General features: G+C 37.6%; 1 protein-coding gene across 1 annotated transcript in view; it reads right to left on the bottom strand.

Annotated features, from left to right (window-relative positions):
- NFKB2 (nuclear factor kappa B subunit 2) overlaps positions 1–16,268 on the bottom strand; it is an 84,632-nt gene that overhangs the window by 25,450 nt on the left and 42,914 nt on the right. Inside the window, exons 3-8 of the mRNA XM_063435214.1 lie at positions 8,217–8,304; positions 7,794–7,834; positions 6,611–6,709; positions 6,156–6,307; positions 5,061–5,173; positions 3,566–3,724 (exon numbers count right to left, since the gene is read on the bottom strand). Coding sequence (XP_063291284.1) covers positions 3,566–3,724; positions 5,061–5,173; positions 6,156–6,307; positions 6,611–6,709; positions 7,794–7,834; positions 8,217–8,304 — 652 coding nt within the window. The remainder of the gene's footprint in view (positions 1–3,565; positions 3,725–5,060; positions 5,174–6,155; positions 6,308–6,610; positions 6,710–7,793; positions 7,835–8,216; positions 8,305–16,268) is intronic.

Below are 16,268 nucleotides of genomic sequence, written 5' to 3'. Positions count from 1 at the left end.
TATGGGGGTCAAAGAATAAACTTTGAATACATAATAACACCCTTCAATGTATTTTGAGGGGTAGGTTAATGACGATCTCATAATTAGTTCGAATTTAACCCATACAATGCCATACCTAAGCTGGAATTTGAGGGAAAGCTAAAGATTGTTACAGGTCCCTAATCTATGAAGGGAGTAATACTGTGTCAATAAATGACGCTGCATTCTATTACATTAAGTTATAGTCAGCTGGATATGTGCCCTACCGATGTTCACTGACCATATATTCGTTCATAACAGTGTTTGAATCCTTCTTGAAAGAATGTGTGATATGTATATACATTGAGAAGTAGGTACACATATCTAATACTGCAGTCGTATTTCTATTAAAGTCATGGCACTTAGAAATTAATGTTGATTCAAGCTGTAAATAAACCCAAAAACAAAGGAAATCCAGGGGTGGATAATAGCCAAAGCTGTTGGTCATTAACCAATATCCTAAATTGATGAATATATGTAGTTCCAGCGATCAAAATTTATATGAATAAAGTAAATAAAAACTCATGTGTATAATTTAGAATCCTATAATAAATAAAAGGACCCAATATGTCCAGTGTTCAATACTTTCACTGACTGTAGTTAACCAATAGGGGTCAGCAGCGAACGCTGCTAAATGTAATTACCTGCAAAGGGTGGATGAACTGTACTGTACCTATTTGCATATTTACAATATTTACAACTAAAATACTATCAGTATTTAGTGCGTGCTCAATAAATGTTGGTGGTGGGATCTAGTCGGAGATGAAGGACGTATAAGAGAATCTTTCATCAAGGCCTGAGGGGGCTAATGTATTGAGTCTATAGATCCAATAACTTTCCTGTTGTAAAAGTTTTGTATCAATATCACCCTTTCTCGGACCCAACTTAACTTTCTCAATGCCATTTAAACGTTGACCCTGTGCCGAACCTCCATGTTTGATTTTAAGATGACGTGAAATTACTGTGTCAATCTGTCTGGAGGGATTCACTGAATTAATGTGTTCCAGGATACGATTTTTAAAGGGTCTGAACGTCTTACCCACATATTTCAAGTCACAACTGCAAGTGAGAAGGTAAACCAATCCAGAGGTTTGGCAGTTGAAAAAAGTTTTAACTACATGTGTCTCAGTATTAGTTGAATTCGAAAAAGTTTTCTCCTGATGTACTTGCAAGCCCTACAACGGCGCATTGGAAGGTACCTACTGCTGGAGATTTTAGCCATGTAGTTGGACCCGCGGATAAAGAAAGATGGCTTGGTACCAAAAGATCTTTGAAATTACGGCCCCTTCTGGCCGTAAGTGAGACATAGGGGGTCAGAACCTCTTTAAGATGTTGATCTTGGTATAAGAGGGGACAATATCTCTCTAGAATCTGTTTAACTAAATTCCAACCAGAGTCAAAGGTTCCAATGCACCTAATGATATTCTGAGTCGTATCCTGCTTGGGGTTCTCAGTAAGAAGGTCCTCTCTCTCCATTAGAAGTGCCCTTCGGTATGCTGTCTTGAGACATTTATTCGAGTAACCTTTCGCTTTAAATTGAGACCTAAGAGTTTGAGCTTTTAACTTGAACTCCTCCAAAGTTTCTTTAGTATATCTAAAATTATTGATTCTTTTTTTTTTTTTGCATGGGACACCATGTATCAGACATATAACGGAGGGCTAGGAAACAAAATAGACACAGACAGGGGTATGCAACCGTTGGCACTCCAGATGTTGTGGACTATATCTCCCATAAAGCTCTTACAGCTATAATGCTGACAAAGCATCAGGGGAGATGTAGTCCACAACATCTGAGGTGCGAAAGGTTGCCTACCACTGGTCTATAAAGTACAACCATTACCAAGTATAAAACAATCTTATGACTTAAAGTGCTTATATTTGTACACAGCTCTAAAGTGCAACAACTATTTAAAGAACAACATTTCATATAAAGTGCTTGAAAACATGCAGATGATGCACCCTCCCCCCAAAAAAAGAAATCACTCCTTCAATAAAAAATAAAAAAAATCTACAGAATCTATAGTAGTGTATCAGAATAGATCACATCACCCTATGTGAAAAAAATAAGTAAATATTTAAATCAAGGTAGCTTCTCTAAGTATTTATGACCGACAATTAACATTTAGTGGGAATATTATAAATTACTAAATGTTTAATTTTACCTGGATTAATCAGGGGGTAATTCCATAAAAAAAAAAATATTTTGTCTAAGACAAGACAGCTATAAAAAAATAAATAAAAAAAATAAGGATACAAACCTTGGAATCCTGATTTACATAGAGCATCGTGTGCTGACAGGATGGGAAAGTCCCTAAATTCAAAACACAGCCTATCAAATGTGCCTTATCTTCCTCTTTCTATATTTTTGGAAACACCCAGGCAGCATTTCTGACTTGCTTACTCATTTTCTGACGATACGCGTACCTTTGATGTGCATTAAAACTCCTGCTGTGTTTTTCAAATTTAATATTATTTCCATTGTGAATTTTTGTTAAAATTTTCTTACAAATAGTTCAGACGGGGTTTAAATGGGGATTTTAGAATAAAAGATAGAACAGTGCTTGAATGTCCCTTAAACTCTGCTTCGATGAAGTAGAATAGAATGCAGAGCTGTAACCCAGAAACATTACAGCATGCTGAATGGCTTTTTACTTGACGGCTACATATGTTCATACTATACTAAATATTAGTTGTTGGCCATTTTAATATACCGACCTCTCTTATCCGTCTCCCATTTTAGCTAATATACCAACCTCTGAACTCATTTATACAGACATTTACTGCAACAATGGTAAAAGAAGAAAAAAAAAAAAAAAACAGGGTGCGGTGTTATAGGAATTTTCTCATACCTGAAGTGTGAGGGGGAAAAACTGAGGAAACATTTTTTACATGCCTTCATAGAATTATCAGTCAACTTTTCTGTGACTATTGATTATAAGGAGGGTTTACGCAACCATGTCTAAGCTACATGGTAAACAGATTATATATAAATTTGCCAAACATATAAGTTAGTAAAGTAATTAAAAATAATCTGATGGTTTGTTCAAGAAAAGAATGTAGAAATATCAACAGCACCTGGTGATAAGGTCTTGAGAAAGGACCACGAGTGGGTGCGAAATGTTGACGCCGCACAATTAAAAAAACGTTTTTACTTTTTCATAACAAAGTCCTGTGAGTGTCTACTCCTTTCCTTTCTTTGAAGAATGTATTATAGTTCCACTGTGAAGCACCGAGGCTATATTATCTAGAGACTTTGGTGGTTCTCCGGACCTCAATAAATGTGGAGTGCATTTCACCTACTGCTGTGTGCTTGAACATTTTCTTTGGATTGTTTGTTTAAAAAGGTTGCACATCTAGGATTCTTGTAAGTCCTGACCAGATTAACATTTTCAGCCTGTACAATCTTTAGGGGCAGAATTTTTCTGATATGCACAAGATTATTTTAACTCTGTAGTAGCACTAGTGGGTAGATACATGTATGAAATGTTACTGGTTGGATTGTAGCTGTATTCTACTCAGTAAGTCTAACAGAGTCTGGATTACTTACTGCTGTCGTGGATTGGTTCTGAAATGACTGGTTTTAACGGTCGTGTAAAAGAGCCATTGCTATCGGGGAGGTAGGCTGTGAATCGCAGTCGAACGATGCTCAGATCTGTAACTTTCTTCAGCTCTTTAACCTCCTGCTCAATCTTCCTCTCCTCCACCTCTGTGGAAGTAAAATTCACAGGTTACATATAACAAAGAAACAACCAGAGTACAAGAAAATATATATTTGGAGTGATGACCAGCTCATGGGCACAGATTAACATTCAGCATGGTATATTCAAATATCTTGCAGGAATAAACGGTCCAGTTTCTGGATAGTTAACTTTTCAAATCTGTACAATTTTGTGACGTTTTTAAAGTATAGCAGACAAATCAAGAAAAATTATAATGTAAAAAATACATGTACTATATACCATGCTGGGAGTCTGTAGAGTTATGGAGTATGTGCATGTTCGCCTGCACATTTTATTGTTTGAGAAATGTGAATTGTTCCATCAATAGCACTGTTTGATCCCAGAGACACAGATTTATTGAAAACTACTTAAGGAGTTGTAGGCATACATCAAACATCCAGCGTTCTGTTTAACCCATAATGGCAGAACTCCAAAACAGCTAGTGCAACAGGCAAAAATGAAAATCACTTCCTCAATAAATATCATATCTAGTATTCAACAGTACAGTGTATTCACTGATAAAACATTCTTGGCATTACTGCAAAGAACTGTACAAATTGTGTTTGCTCTACACATTGTAACTATTTAATGTCATCTAAGTTTCACAGAGAAGAAGCCCAGAGCTGTCCCCACCTACCTATTTAACTACCCACCTCGCGTAGCATCCTGTTCAGGCATCCAATTGCAACACTAATAATAAGTGCTACAACACCATTGGAGTGCTGTATTTGCTATTGAGAACCCCAGACCCCCTTTTCCCACAACATAAAGTTGATATGTAACGTACCACTAATCCAGTGGTAAGATGTTCCCTCACCGCAGGTCCACTCTGCCTGACGTGAGTTCAACAGTATTGATGATCTGACAGCCAACAGAATGCTTCTCTAGGGAAGCACTGAGAGGCATGGGGCATGTGTGGCAATATATAGTGCTGTGTGTGCAGTGTTTCTCACAGAGAAACCAATGTTTTGTTGTGAGAAGTCTTCCTTGCTCGTTTTGTATTCCAACATATAGAGAATGTAAAAACACCTGGGATGGTGCAACATATACACTATGAAAAAGTGTGAATTTCTCTTGAAATATGCATTTTTCTAAAGTGACAAAGAAAGGACAATGTTAACCTCAAAAAAATAAATAAAAAAATATCACAGCAAGCTGAAGTTGACTGATTTGCCATTTAAAGACTTTGTGACTCCAATGAGAGGATAGATGGTGGTTTAGCCAGCCTTACAATACAAAACCCGGAGATGCACAAAAAATAAAGACCGTTAAAAAAGCACTGGGAAGGGAAATCTACACTCCTTCCAGAGACAACACACATACCAGAGAGAGCGCAGTTTCCAATTCGGGTTCTTAATATCTGCTGTCTCATCTTTTCTTTCAAAATCTCAATCTGGCTCTTCTTAGTGACGTGAACAATGCCCAAATTGTTAAACCTGAAGAAGAGTATTTTAAAAACAATAAATAACATACAAGCATACAAATTCAACATATATAAAAATATATATTTAAAAAAAAAAAAAAAAAAAAGGTTTAAAGTTCTTCCTTATACATTTACAATGGACTCCAATTCACAAGGACCCCACACAGTGACACCTGTCAGATTGCTCAGTAATATGCACTTTACACAAACTAATACTGCAGCAGAATTGTGATTGCCAAGCACCCATTTAACACCCCTATAGCAAGCCATAGGAGAACTACAATATATGCTCCTGTAGGGGTCAAACAAAACCGTTGCCACAGGGTTATTCACACAAGTATGAATTGTCAGGAGGTCAAAGTGAATTTCAAATTTTAGCACTAAACAACTAAAATGAAACCACAGCGGATTTAAAAAATGTTTTAGGATTCAGCTATTTTGTGCTACAATTTGAATAATCAATATTATCAAGGTTATTCACGAAACAATGGAATGGTCAGGAACGTAACACAAAATAATTGAGTTGGGAAAAACTCCCAAAATTAGTTTTAAAATTACTGACAAATCACAGCTAATTGAATAAAACTGCAGATACCAATCTGCTTGATTAAACATTTTTGAAACGTCCGGTACCCTGTATTGGTGCAGTTATTTTTATTAACCATTAAAGGTTTTATGAATATCCTAGAACTGTAGTGGATGATCACGGAGGTAGCCCTAATATAAAATAAAGCCAGATGATATAAAATGTATAACCAGTTTGTAAACAAACCAGCTAGGTCCAAAGCCTAAAACATAATATAAGCTGATTTTTATCATGTTCCCAGTAGTTTCACATTTAGCAAAGTGCTATAGAGGTTTGGTGAGCTCCTTTACTATTACACCTATTACCGTAGTAAAAGTTCAAGCAAAATATTACTGAATTCATTCTGGCATTTAACAACAGAATCCAGAAAAGTGGTAACTTATCAGGGAGGAAATAACAGAGTACATACTGTGCCGTCATGTCCTTGGGTCCAACCGTGACCACACAATTTCCAGTTTCAGTAGCGTGCTTCCCCACCAGGCTGTGAGCATGAACTCGTGGTGGATCTGTGTGTGTAACCAGGTCTACTTCAATCTTTGCCATACCAACATAATTAAAGATCTAGAGAAAAGAGATGTGGACACCTATTACAAAAAGCAACATAATATATTATACCTATATAAACACTTAAACAGAAATAATAACAATTCTGAAAAAAACATGTCTTATCTAACCCTTTTATTGCGTATATCTTGGGTAGATTTGCAAGATATCATTTTTTTTACATAAATTTATCATGTCTATCATTGGTATGATATCTGATCTATCCAGTAAAATATTCAGTGGGAATTTGAAAGACAGATAATCGGTGGTATTCCTGGATATCAGCCGTGTTTACATGTTTGAGAAACAAGATACACTCACTTTCACTGTAGGATAGGTTTTCTTTCCTTTCTCGCTGGTTGCTCCGGGCAGCCCTCCGTGAGATGGTCCTTCACATACGTATCGAAACCGGAATCCTCGCTAGGGCAAACAAAGAGGACATCAACTTACTCAATATTCCATTAGATGAAAATGATGCTGACATCAAGCAAACCAACGTCACCTTGTGGACAATGTATCTCTGTATATTTTTAGATATAGAGATAGAATTGCAAAGACACAAGTATAAGCCACTTATTACACAATAAAGAATATAGATCCTACTCTGTAAATTATAGAAACGTCTTAACCTAGATACCAAATAATTGACATATTTTAGCAACTCAACTGCCTACCACCCCACCATCTTCAGCTAGCTAACATTCTTGAAGCAAGCAAGTTTACATACAAGGCAGCTGGACTCACTAATGCTGCTTGTGGCTATACTATTATTAGATATAGTATCATCCGGAATGCCGAAGGAAAACTGCAGATATACAAAAGCTCAAAAAAGGAAACCCTGCTAGGGGTGTAATGGCATGGGGAAAGGAGCCCACGTTGCCGGCATCATCTGCCAAGTTCCATGTTTCACAGAAATCATCCATTAAAGGAACACTCTAGTATCAGTAATACAAACATGTTTTCCTGACACTATAGGGCCTGTGTGGCTGTTTAGGCAACCCTTAGTTCGCTGATTTTACAAACCTTTTCTCCGATGCCATGCCGATCTCAATTTTGTTGATCTCAGCCAATCCAATGCTTTCCTATAGTAAAGCATTAGGAGGCTATTGCGCATGCACAACAAAACATAGAGATGCATTGGATCCAAGTGACTGCCACTAGAGGTGTTACTACGCAGCAATGCCTGAAAAGGCAGGTTTTACACCGAAAAAAAAATGGCAATTGGGGTAACTAAATAACCTCCATTTGTTTAAAAATACATAGGGATTTCGGAGAGAGCGCAGGTAACTTTTTGCCTTTGGCTTTTATTGTATGTATTGGGGCTACTGTGTACTATGGTCGCTGCTGCCGCCCAACCGTAGCGGGAGTTTGAGCACAGGACTTGTTTTTTTGTTTTGTATCAGGTTTTACACTGAAAAGCCTGCAAGGAGAGGCTTCAAGTTTTCGTAGTAGTGAAACACATTATGGACCCTCTATAACTTAGTGATTCATACAGTCTACATACCTGTTTGGGCTGCTCAATAATTGCAATATATGGGCCGTTTGCTGCAAAGAAGACAAAGAAAAAAAAAGTCCATTATTATAAAGGACTTCGTGCATTGCAATCCTTAACTATCAATTGCACAGCAAGGATATAAAATCAATAAAGTTAATTATACTTGTAAAACGATATGCATGAGTCAATGCTCGGCAAATAATAAGCAGCTAAAGTATTATATAGCATTAATATAAATTGTAACATTTAATAGCTGAGAGGATACCATACAATATTCTCCCGTCTCTAAGCAAACCGTTACTGATAGTACATTCAGTATCATCAATATGGAGAAGCTGGACAGTTCGCATCACTCTAGACATTGCAGTTTTAGAGTTTTGGTTTGTTGTTTTCTTTTAACATACTTTATAATACTTTATATTGTTTACTTACGAATATCCATATCTATGCCATCCATGTCTATCATTCCTGTTTGATATGAGAGACCATTCTTCTCTTCATCTAGCTTTCCGAACATGTACTAATAACAGAAATAGATGGAATCAGTGATAGACAAATATGAATCAAAAAAGTATAAAAAGAACAATTGCAAACCACCAATAGTTAAATGGTTAGTGCAAACACAAGTTATATATCAAAATAACTTAACTTATAGGTACATCCCACGGTTGCCTCCCATTTGGCCCCCAGCAGCACCCCACTTAAGCATGTTTAGGTGAGTGCAGCCAGTCCCTTGTTTTGCCTCCCAGTTGGTAACCATATAATATAGATATATCGGAAGATAGGGATTTTGGGATATCGCTGAAGTGCCTAAAATAACAGACAGAAAACGTAGTGCAATATTGTCTGAAACCAGTAAAAATGTAAGGTGTAACATTACACTCACAAATTCCAAGCGTTTTAAAACATATTAGAGGTGCCTCCCCATGATATAGAGGGGGGTTGAAATGGAAGACCTCCTTCAATAATGACCGCAGGGTGCCCCGGTTGCTAGGACGTTGCGAATATCCAGCCTCACCAAACAGCACCCAAAAACGGTTTTAATAGATAAATAAAATCAAATAATTTTTACTGGTTTCAGACAATATTGCACTACGTTTTCTGTCTTTTATTTTAGGCACTTCAGCGATATCCCAAAATCCCTATCTTCCGATATGAAGATGAATCAAAATCTTATCAGCCATTCTCACATGCTCTTACAATGGCCCTCACGTAATGTATGTGATGGCAAAAAAACTCACTTTTAGATATTTAAAGCAGCCATGTTACCATCCCTGATCTTTGCATAATATACTAAGACCCCCAATGGTGACTGCTCTGATGGGTGTCTGGTGGTGCAGAGGAAGGAGCCTCTGTCATGGACTTCAAGCCATCCTCTTCAAGTCCTGGTGGTTCAGCTGCCAGGAGACCATGTCCATGTTGTACTCTGACACATGTGTGAGAATACAGCTAGAGGTCAATGGAGTATCTTGCAAGACCACAGTATCCTCCATAGACATAACCTTTTTTCCTACAGCCATCAATAGAGACAGCTGGTGACATGGCAAAACTTGCCAAAGGTAGCTCTTCCTTTTCTCAAGCTTTGTAAAGTATAGAAAAAAAATACCAAGACAAAAGTAGTCTCTAGTTTTACGCAGTAGTAGCATTAGTACATCTTTTGACTGGGTTGGAATTTCAGTGGAATTCCAACAAGTTCATATGAGTATTTAATAAATATTTTATGTTTACGAAATACTCATGAAGGGAGAAGGGGGGAAATTACAGCTGCTTAACTATATTGAAAGCTTTATGTTAAGCTAGAATGCCTAAATACATTCTTATACTCATCAGCAAGTAAAAAGTACCCAAAATATTACACACAGTTGGGGTTTAGTATGTGGTCCAAAAAAATAGATGGAACTACAACAGGGGGTAACCAAATATATCTAAGTATATAAAAATAAAACACAAATACATTTTAGGTTACAAAAGGCGTTTTCAGAATGGCAAAGCCATAATGCCTTATATGTTCAATGTTGTGAACCTCAGTACATTATCTCATATTACACCGTTAATGTGCAACCTCCCCAGAAACTTCATGTTCAATAGATAGACTAGGACCCCTACCATGATTTCACCTAAAGAATTACAACCATGCAAGCAATGGTACCATTACCTGGGAAGGTAGATATTGTGAGCATGAATACAGTTGTTAAAAGGGACACTCCAGTCACCATAAGAACGTAGTCCAAATTAAGTTGTTATGGTAGCAGGAGGCACACTTTTACCTTAAGCATTTAAACTGTTCTCAATGGTCTAACCTCAAAGGTTGCCTCCAGCACCAATCTCAATGTCCCTCGGGTGGCATCCGGCTTCTGAATTTGAGTTCTTGAAGCTTGGAGTGAGTGCCACTGGGCAGTAGCGCTGCATACTGATTAGAGCGGTCTTAATAAAGGTACGACGTGGTGAAGGATTATAAGTGAGTTACAGAGGAACTGTCACTTCCTCACTTTTAACACAACCGCCTTGTAGTACAAGTCTTTTAAAATTCTCTTTTGTACTTTTTATTTTTAGTTACATACTGTGCTGGTGCATGCATGTGTCCAGAATACCTCGGTTAGAATGCACGCCCGAATCATGATGGTATGGTGATCTCATCGCAATGTGAAAGTGCAGTGGATGTAAGCTTTTTACTTACCTCCGCTGCTCTGTTCACGCTAGTAAATGCTATAAACAGCGTTTATTAATAAGCAAGTGTAATTTATGTGGAACGGACAATTCCTTTTTAAAGTACTTTATTTCCCTCTCTATACCTAAAATATTAACATCTTTGTATTTCTAATTTTAAAGTTTCACTATAATAATATCCAAATGTACAATAAATGAACCACTGTCAGTAAGCATTTTATTAATCTGCTTCAGATTCCAGGGTACTGAAACGGTGATTCGATTCCAGAAGGTAGGTGATCTCTCCCACATTATGTCCTTAAAAGAGATGTAGTGACATACTTAATTTTCACTTTTAACAGCATTTGCTGAATGTGGAGTTATTAACTAAAACTGACTGGCCAGCGTTATGATATGATTGCAACAATATTGCATGCTTGTATTTTGCCTTGAATTAGAAACGACTGGTTACAAAATGCTTGATGCTATTGGCTACTTTAAAAATGACTATCAAGTTGTTGATGTATTTGACTGCATATGCTATATATAGCAGGGAGCAAAGTTTCAGGAGTATTTTTGTTCTAAAACCTTGTGTGCTTTGAAACCAACGTGCCACCACCTGAAAGGGGATAAAGGGGGACAAATGATGTTTGGTCATTGATAGATCCCTAATCAGTGCTGAGAAGGACACAAGTTTACTTCCCCTTGGCTTACCTAGTGCTAATTCATTAATTCATCCTATTACACAGCTGCTTGTAAGATAAGCATTCAGTATTGACAAAGTATGTGGTTCTGAAGTGTCAATATGTATAAGAGGGCCATCAACACTGAACAAGTTTGTATGAAATGTTTTACAGTCCTTTAAGTGGTATAATAAGGAAGTCTACATTAAAAAATGTTTGCTTTAGTGTGAACGTTAAAGGGACACTATAGTCACAAAAACAATGTAAGTTTAATGAAGCAGATCTGGTGTATAGATCATGTCCCTGCAGTCTAATTGCTCAATTCATTCATTTAAAACAGTTTATGCACCCTAGTCACAACTCTGTACATGTGACTGCACAGCCTTTCTAAACACTTCCTGTAAAGAGTCATCTAATGTTTATACTTCCTTCATTGCTAATTTTGTTTAATTGAAAATTTTCCTCTGCACTGTTAATAGTTTGCTAGACCCTGCAGGAGCCTCCTGTGTGTGATTAAAGTTCAATTTACAGGGCAGGAGATAAAAACTTTTAAAGTAAGTTACAGCTGATTGATAGGGAAACCATTTTTTTTTTCATGCAGACTGTGAGTCACAGCTAGGAGAAGTGTGGCTAGGGCTGCATAAACAGAAACAAAAGTTATTTAACTCCTAAATGGCAGAGAATTTAGCAGTGATACTTCAGAGGCATGATCTATACACCAAAGCTGCGTCTTTAAGCTAAAGTTGTTTTGGGGACTATATTGTCCCTTTAATCTGGGATGTAGTGCTCAACATTATCGAAAATTAGGGGATTTGAAGCAATTCGATCCACAGCCACCGTGGTTTCAGTAAATGATGAAGTAGAGCCCTAGAACAAGCCAACAGGCCTTACCAAGCTACAAAACAGACTTGGACAGGTGGGCATGCTTTTTGCCGTCTCTGCCAACATGTGTTCCTCCCTGGCATTGAATAAATAAGCTATCAATATTCACACTAAACCCAGCACTATGCAAGTGTAAATGAGAACAAGCAACGGACTGAAAGTCATTTAAACCAATTAAACAAACGTTTTTCAGATCTTGGTGTTTGGTACACTTGCATTCCGCATGCACTGCCCCCACCACAACAACCACCAGGAGCAAAGAGGAGAACTTAAATTGTCTTGTGATTGCATGTTTAGTGCCAGATTCCACGGTATCAAATTAAGGAGAGATAGTCTTGTGTTTATACAGTGTTTATAGGTAGGTCACAATCTGCCTGGCTAATCCATCTCATACTAACTGTGCGCTGTCAAAAACACTCTGCCGGGATTTCTATATAATCCACAATCACAGGAAACTACAATAATAGTTCACAAGAAAGAGCTACAACAGACCACACAGGTCCGAGTGCACCAATAATCCCAACAGATAATGCCAGAATGTGACACTTGTATGAAAAACTTACATAATGCTTTGTTAGCCTAAACGTGTAGGAGTTGTAGCTGGGGTCTACTTTTTAGACTCACTGAATTTTCACAGTGTGTTATTATTTATTTAAAGTTTAGGCCAGAAATTGCCATCACCCAATGGGGGCAATGGGAATTGTAGTCCAACCACAAATTAATGGTTGCATGTACCCAACTTAAATTACGCAATATTTTTTTTTTTTAAATCTCGTCCTGTGCGAAGTCAATGAGTAAACAGAAAATAAAGACCATGTAGAAATATAAACAGGATGTAAATTAAAGGGGCTTTTGTGGTATTTATGAACCAACTCTGCATCACAGTTGACTGAACATATTGCTTAAGATCACAATAAATAGAACTATGGGGATTCCCAGAGGTTAAAGACTCATCGCTTGACAGAGATTGCAAACGAGCAATGAGAAGGGGAACAGAAAAAAGCAATTCAACCCAGAACAGAAAATGAAGGTAAAAAAATGTACGTGGAAATGCAGGTTACACAGTGTAAGTTACTGCATTTCCAAAAAGCTCACATCGAAAACAAGAAGAACTGAAAGTACATTTCTGGGACATTGGTTGCTCTGATATCAAATAATAAAGCAATGGACATCCAGGGAGTGGGGATTCACACACCTTGATAGAACACATTGCAATCCTTCAAAATGAATACTATTTCACGGTCATACTTGATACACCAACATTTCATTCCAGTGAATGCTAAAAACAAATTAAAATCGGTCAAATTTAAAGACCTAAGACATGTTACCCCAAAGGACATACAGGATTAAATAAGCTTATCTACCTTAATTATCAATGTTCTATAAGGACCGACTATAGACAAGCCTACCCAAACATGTGTATCTAGCTCAGGGGCACTTGGGGGCTTGACATGAAAATGTTTTTACTAGTGTGACAGGTTCTCACGGCAAATAGGTAAATACTCAATATTCACACATCTTGTGGCCCTTTCCCAATCTGCACAGGGTTCTGTCAGGTTTATTCGCCAATGTGTACATCATTAGGCATAAAAAATAAATAAATAAATAGAAATGAAGGACACAAACAAATAGTCCAAGAAAAAAACATAGTTGACTTGAATTCATCCAATTCAGCTTTTTTTTGGCCTGAAATATACAATTCACTTTGAATTCCAGCTAGTTCTCACTTTAGTGTATAATCCTGTGGGCACAAAGAACATATCTGCTTGAGCACAGGTACAGACCTGTCCTCTCTTTAAGAGCCATTTGGTTGATGCAATGTTTGAGTTAGTCCATATGATTTTAGTAAGAGAGTTCATGCAATGAATGAACCCCTTATAAGAAGTTTTTTAAAGAAGGTTCTCAAGAAAAATTAAATCCCACACGTCTTAGTTCCCATATACAGAGGGGAACCATTGCTGGCTGGTGAACTTTCAAGATGGTGAAGGGCTAGATACTACCCGCAGGATTTCACTTTGCATGTATATGCAACCCCATGGTGAGATGTGATGCCCTGTTCAACCCAATAATCTTACAGATAAATTATTTTTTTAAACAACCACTTAAAGAATTCAAACGCAACCCACTGATTTTTTTAGGGCATACCGGAACCGACGTCCCACTGCGTAGCCAATGGGTGATGTAATAAATCCAGTTAGAGCATATATAGCATGTCTAAGGTCTATATGCAGAAAATATGGCGCTTTCAGCAGTAATAATTATGAAAATCATTGTAATTATATCTTAATTTACACTTATAAGTCCTTACCTCGTCAATGCATTAATGATTAATTTAAAAAAAAAAACTGGTGGTGAGGGGAGTTGGGGTAAACCCACCAGCCTTTATGGATCAGCCTCCTCTACCGCTAACTATTCCTTAGTAAGGCTTGATGCATAACATATCAATCTACACATGCAAGGATCAGCTATATTCTAGCTCTCTGTATTTAGTGTTAAACACGTGTGACGAAATTTGTCAGGATGTGCTTGCTGCTCATATCAGCTATACGGACAAAGCGGAAACGGCTGAACAAGAAATATGCAGCTGCAAACAAACACTTTACTTGTATTAACCCCACCAGAAAAGTTTGAAATTGTTCTCACTCACATCTGAATAAAGCAGCTTTAATATAAAAATGATTAAAGAGTACAGCCTTCTACAAAACGTGGCAAACAGAATACCACGGTGTGCATTAAAAAGTCCAGATTTACACACACAAAACACACATAGTTGCACATACACACACATATAAACATAATGTAACAACAATGTAAAGCAAACAGTCCTTTGTATACTTTTTCTTTTATTTTGCAATACCTAAACTGCATTTTCAAATTAAATGAAAATTAAATACATCCATAACCGCATAGCAGATGAAGGAAAATGGATTCAAATAATGACAACTGAAAACACATCGCAAATAGTATCAAATTAATCTCTGGTGTCCCCACATCATATTGTTGAGCATATGAGGAGTTAATGTGTAGAGCAGATGGATTATTTAGGCATGTCATATATGAGCAGGCGGAAACCAAAAGGTAGAACCCACTAAGCTGTTAAAGTACAATCACAGCTCAGATCTTCCTTTATGTATTGACGTTGGCAGGCGGGCATCCCTCCAATGGCCATTGGAGCAACTAAATGACCTCCATTTGTCTAAATATACATAGGGATTAAGGAAAAAGCGCAAGTAACATTTTCTTTTCTTTGGTTTTTACTATATATTGGGGCTGATGTGTGTTGTAGTCCTTGCTGCTTAAGCGCAGGACTTCTCTTTTTGTATTTGTATTTACTTTGTATCACACAGCCTGGTTAAAATGCTGCTACCCATCCCATGTGTTCCCTATTAAGGGTTAATAAGTAAAGGGGTGTATATAAAAAATACCCCTTTCTGTCTCATTAGAGATATCTTTGCCAGAAGCTCAAGGAAGCAGGCTGAAGGGTCAGTGTTAGGACCCGCTTAGGGGGGTCTGCCTTGACGTTGGCAGGCGGGCATCCCTCCAATGGCCATTGGAGCAACTAAATGACCTCCATTTGTCTAAATATACATAGGGATTAAGGAAAAAGCGCAAGTAACATTTTCTTTTCTTTGGTTTTTACTATATATTGGGGCTGATGTGTGTTGTAGTCCTTGCTGCTTAAGCGCAGGACTTCTCTTTTTGTATTTGTATTTACTTTGTATCACACAGCCTGGTTACAATGCTGCTACCCATCCCATGTGTTCCCTATTAAGGGTTAATAAGTAAAGGGGTGTATATAAAAAATACCCCTTTCTGTCTCATTAGAGATATCTTTGCCAGAAGCTCAAGGAAGCAGGCTGAAGGGTCAGTGTTAGGACCCGCTTAGGGGGGGTCTGCCTTGACGTTGGCAGGCGGGCATCCCTCCAATGGCCATTGGAGCAACTAAATGACCTCCATTTGTCTAAATATACATAGGGATTAAGGAAAAAGCGCAAGTAACATTTTCTTTTCTTTGGTTTTTACTATATATTGGGGCTGATGTGTGTTGTAGTCCTTGCTGCTTAAGCGCAGGACTTCTCTTTTTGTATTTGTATTTACTTTGTATCACACAGCCTGGTTACAATGCTGCTACCCATCCCATGTGTTCCCTATTAAGGGTTAATAAGTAAAGGGGTGTATATAAAAAATACCCCTTTCTGTCTCATTAGAGATATCTTTGCCAGAAGCTCAAGGAAGCAGGCTGAAGGGTCAGTGTTAGGACCCGCTTAGGGGG

This window comes from Pelobates fuscus, chromosome 10 (genome assembly GCF_036172605.1).
Source record: "Pelobates fuscus isolate aPelFus1 chromosome 10, aPelFus1.pri, whole genome shotgun sequence".
Taxonomy (NCBI): Eukaryota; Metazoa; Chordata; class Amphibia; order Anura; family Pelobatidae; genus Pelobates; species Pelobates fuscus.
This window is presented reverse-complemented; position numbering and strand designations above follow the sequence as displayed.